The 2,500-nt window shown below is 21.8% G+C and overlaps 2 protein-coding genes across 2 annotated transcripts in view; one reads left to right on the forward strand and one right to left on the reverse strand.

Moving 5' to 3' along the window:
* Positions 1-1,018, forward strand: part of PGSY75_0717100 (hypothetical protein) — a gene marked incomplete at both ends in the record, with an annotated part of 3,007 nt that extends 1,989 nt beyond the window's left edge. Inside the window, 2 exons of the mRNA XM_018785012.1 lie at positions 1-879; positions 971-1,018. The exon at positions 1-879 is cut by the window's left edge and continues 1,989 nt beyond it. Coding sequence (XP_018642513.1) covers positions 1-879; positions 971-1,018 — 927 coding nt within the window. The remainder of the gene's footprint in view (positions 880-970) is intronic.
* Positions 1,019-1,271: 253 nt separating this feature from the next.
* PGSY75_0717200 (hypothetical protein) lies at positions 1,272-2,457 on the reverse strand (the record flags this gene model as incomplete). The annotated part of the gene is made up of 2 exons (XM_018785013.1): positions 1,272-1,444; positions 1,542-2,457. 2 exons carry the CDS (start codon positions 2,455-2,457, stop codon positions 1,272-1,274), a joined length of 1,089 nt encoding a protein of 362 aa, XP_018642514.1.
* Positions 2,458-2,500: the final 43 nt, after the last annotated feature.

Consider the following 2,500-nt stretch of genomic DNA (forward strand, 5'->3'; position numbering starts at 1 on the left):
AATAATATTAATAACTTTGATAATATTAATAACAATAATCCTGCACAAGAAAAACTTCTTTTATCAGATAACAAACAATTTTATAGTAATGATAATAAATTTATTATATGTGAAAAAGAAAAAAAGAAAAGTTTTGAAAACTATTCATATAATGATAATTTGTCATCAAGTTATACGTCGAATAATTCGAAATCTTATGAAACATCAGACGAATCGTCAGCTAGTATTTCACTTTCATCATCCCATATATCTTCTTTATCTTCTTTATCATCTTCTTTATCTTCTTTATCTTCTTTATCTTCTTCATCTTATTCATCTTCTTCTTCTTCTTCTTCTTGTTCTACTATTTTTAAATATGGAGATACCGATTTTATCAATTTAAAAGATGAAAAAGAAAGTCACAAAAACTTTTTCCATCTAAACCAAATAGAAAGAAAAGAAGATTTAAATTTAGAAAACTGTATACGCTTAGCTTATATGTATGATAAAAAAAAGAAATTTGAGGAACTCAAAAAATATTATTTTATTTATGAATATGGATTAGATCAACAAGGTAGACATACCATTGTGATAAATTTTGTTCACTTCCCGTTAGTATATGATTACCATTTATTATTTTTTTATTTAATATTTTATTTTAATAATATTATGAGAAACCATTTTGTGCTTTTATTCATTTTTTCTGAGAACATATCTACAAACATTACAAGTATCTTATCACTTTTTAAGGATATTTTTCAGCTCATACAAGAATTTCTAAAAAACTTGAAAATCATTTACTTTTTTAATTATTCTTTGATCTTTAAGTTTTTTATATATGTCTTATATCCTTTCATTCCTGCGGCCATATACGAGAACATCATATATTTGAACGACACTGTAAGTGTGAATGCGTTTTTATATGCCTAACTATGGATTAAAATATGTAATATATATATGTATTTTCTATTTTTTTTTTTTTTTTTTTTAGGAATTATCCAAACATTTTGACGTGAAAAAGGTCTTGGAAAGACGCTAAAAAATATGAGATTAACTAAGTTGTTATTCATAACAAATATTTAATTCAAATTAAGAAAACATAAAAAAAAATAAATATATACATATGTTATATATATGTATATTCTTTTTTTTTTTTTTTTTTTTTTTTTTTGTATGAAAATATTTGTTTATGTAATATTATGTATACTTAAAAAAAAAAAAAAATATGCACATATGTAAAAGTATACATACATACATATATATATATATATATATATTTATATGTTTATGTTTTATTTTTTGAACAATGAGGTGAAGGACCTAATTAATATATTATTGGAAAAACTATCATTACTTTGATTATTTTCTTGTTTTTCTTTTTTGGTTTTTCTTAATTTCTCTGCCCACTCATCATCACAGTATTCTCTCTGTATGAGACTGGTGTTGGCCAGAATGTTGGAGGAGCCTAAAAAGATAAATATGAACATAAATATATACATACATATATATATTTTTTTATTTAAATTTATTTGTTCATATTCACTGAGACATTATATTCTTACCATATATATAAGCTGTCATGTTGAAAAAATTATTTCTTTTGACGTCGAAATTGTTGTTTAAAATAAAAGGAGAAGAGATATTTTCTTGTTTATCAAGATATTTAATTTCTGTTTGTTTTTGTTTATTTTCATTATTAGATTTTGGAAGATGAGGTATATTTTCTTTATATTTAAGAACAACCGATTCTACTTTTATTTCTTTTTTTAACATTTTTATAAGTATATGTTTCATTTTTATTTTTTCCATTTTTTTACAAGTTACAACAAGTACTCCTATACCTTCTTTTTTTTTATCGTGATTGACATCGGCACGTTGTTTTTCATCATTATTTAGACAATCTTTAGAATTATTTCTTGAAAGATTTACATGTTCATCCTTTGAATGAACCACATGTTCATTTTTTATTTGTTCATTTTTTATTTGTTCATTTTTTATTTGTTCATTTTTTATTTGTTCATTTTTTATTTGTTCATTTTTTATTTGTTCATTTATTATTTGTTCATTTTTTATTTGTTCATTTAAATCTTGTGTGTCTGTATTCTCTTGACTTTCATTTGAGTCTATGACGTCATTATGACAACTTTTAATTTTTGATCCTTGATTTTTTTTTTTTTCATTATTATGTTTATTATTAATATTAGGGTTATATATAAGTATTGCACTGTATATATAATTATTTTTTACATAATTATATTCATCAGATGATAAGAATTCAAAGTGTTCATAAAAAATGGATGGATATTTAAAAGCTTGATTTAATTTCACAGCTTTATTTTCTATATCTTTTTTTATTTTTTCTTTTTCATGAAACCAATTTTCACCATATAAAGAATCTAAATTTAATAACCCCAAAAGAATTATTTCTCGATCTTTATCTCCTTTTTTATTTTCTTCCTTTAATAATTTTTCTGGCATTTTTTATTCGAACAAATATTATAAATATATTAATATGAATATG

This window comes from Plasmodium gaboni, chromosome 7 (genome assembly GCF_001602025.1).
Source record: "Plasmodium gaboni strain SY75 chromosome 7, whole genome shotgun sequence".
Lineage (NCBI taxonomy): Eukaryota > Apicomplexa > Aconoidasida > Haemosporida > Plasmodiidae > Plasmodium > Plasmodium gaboni.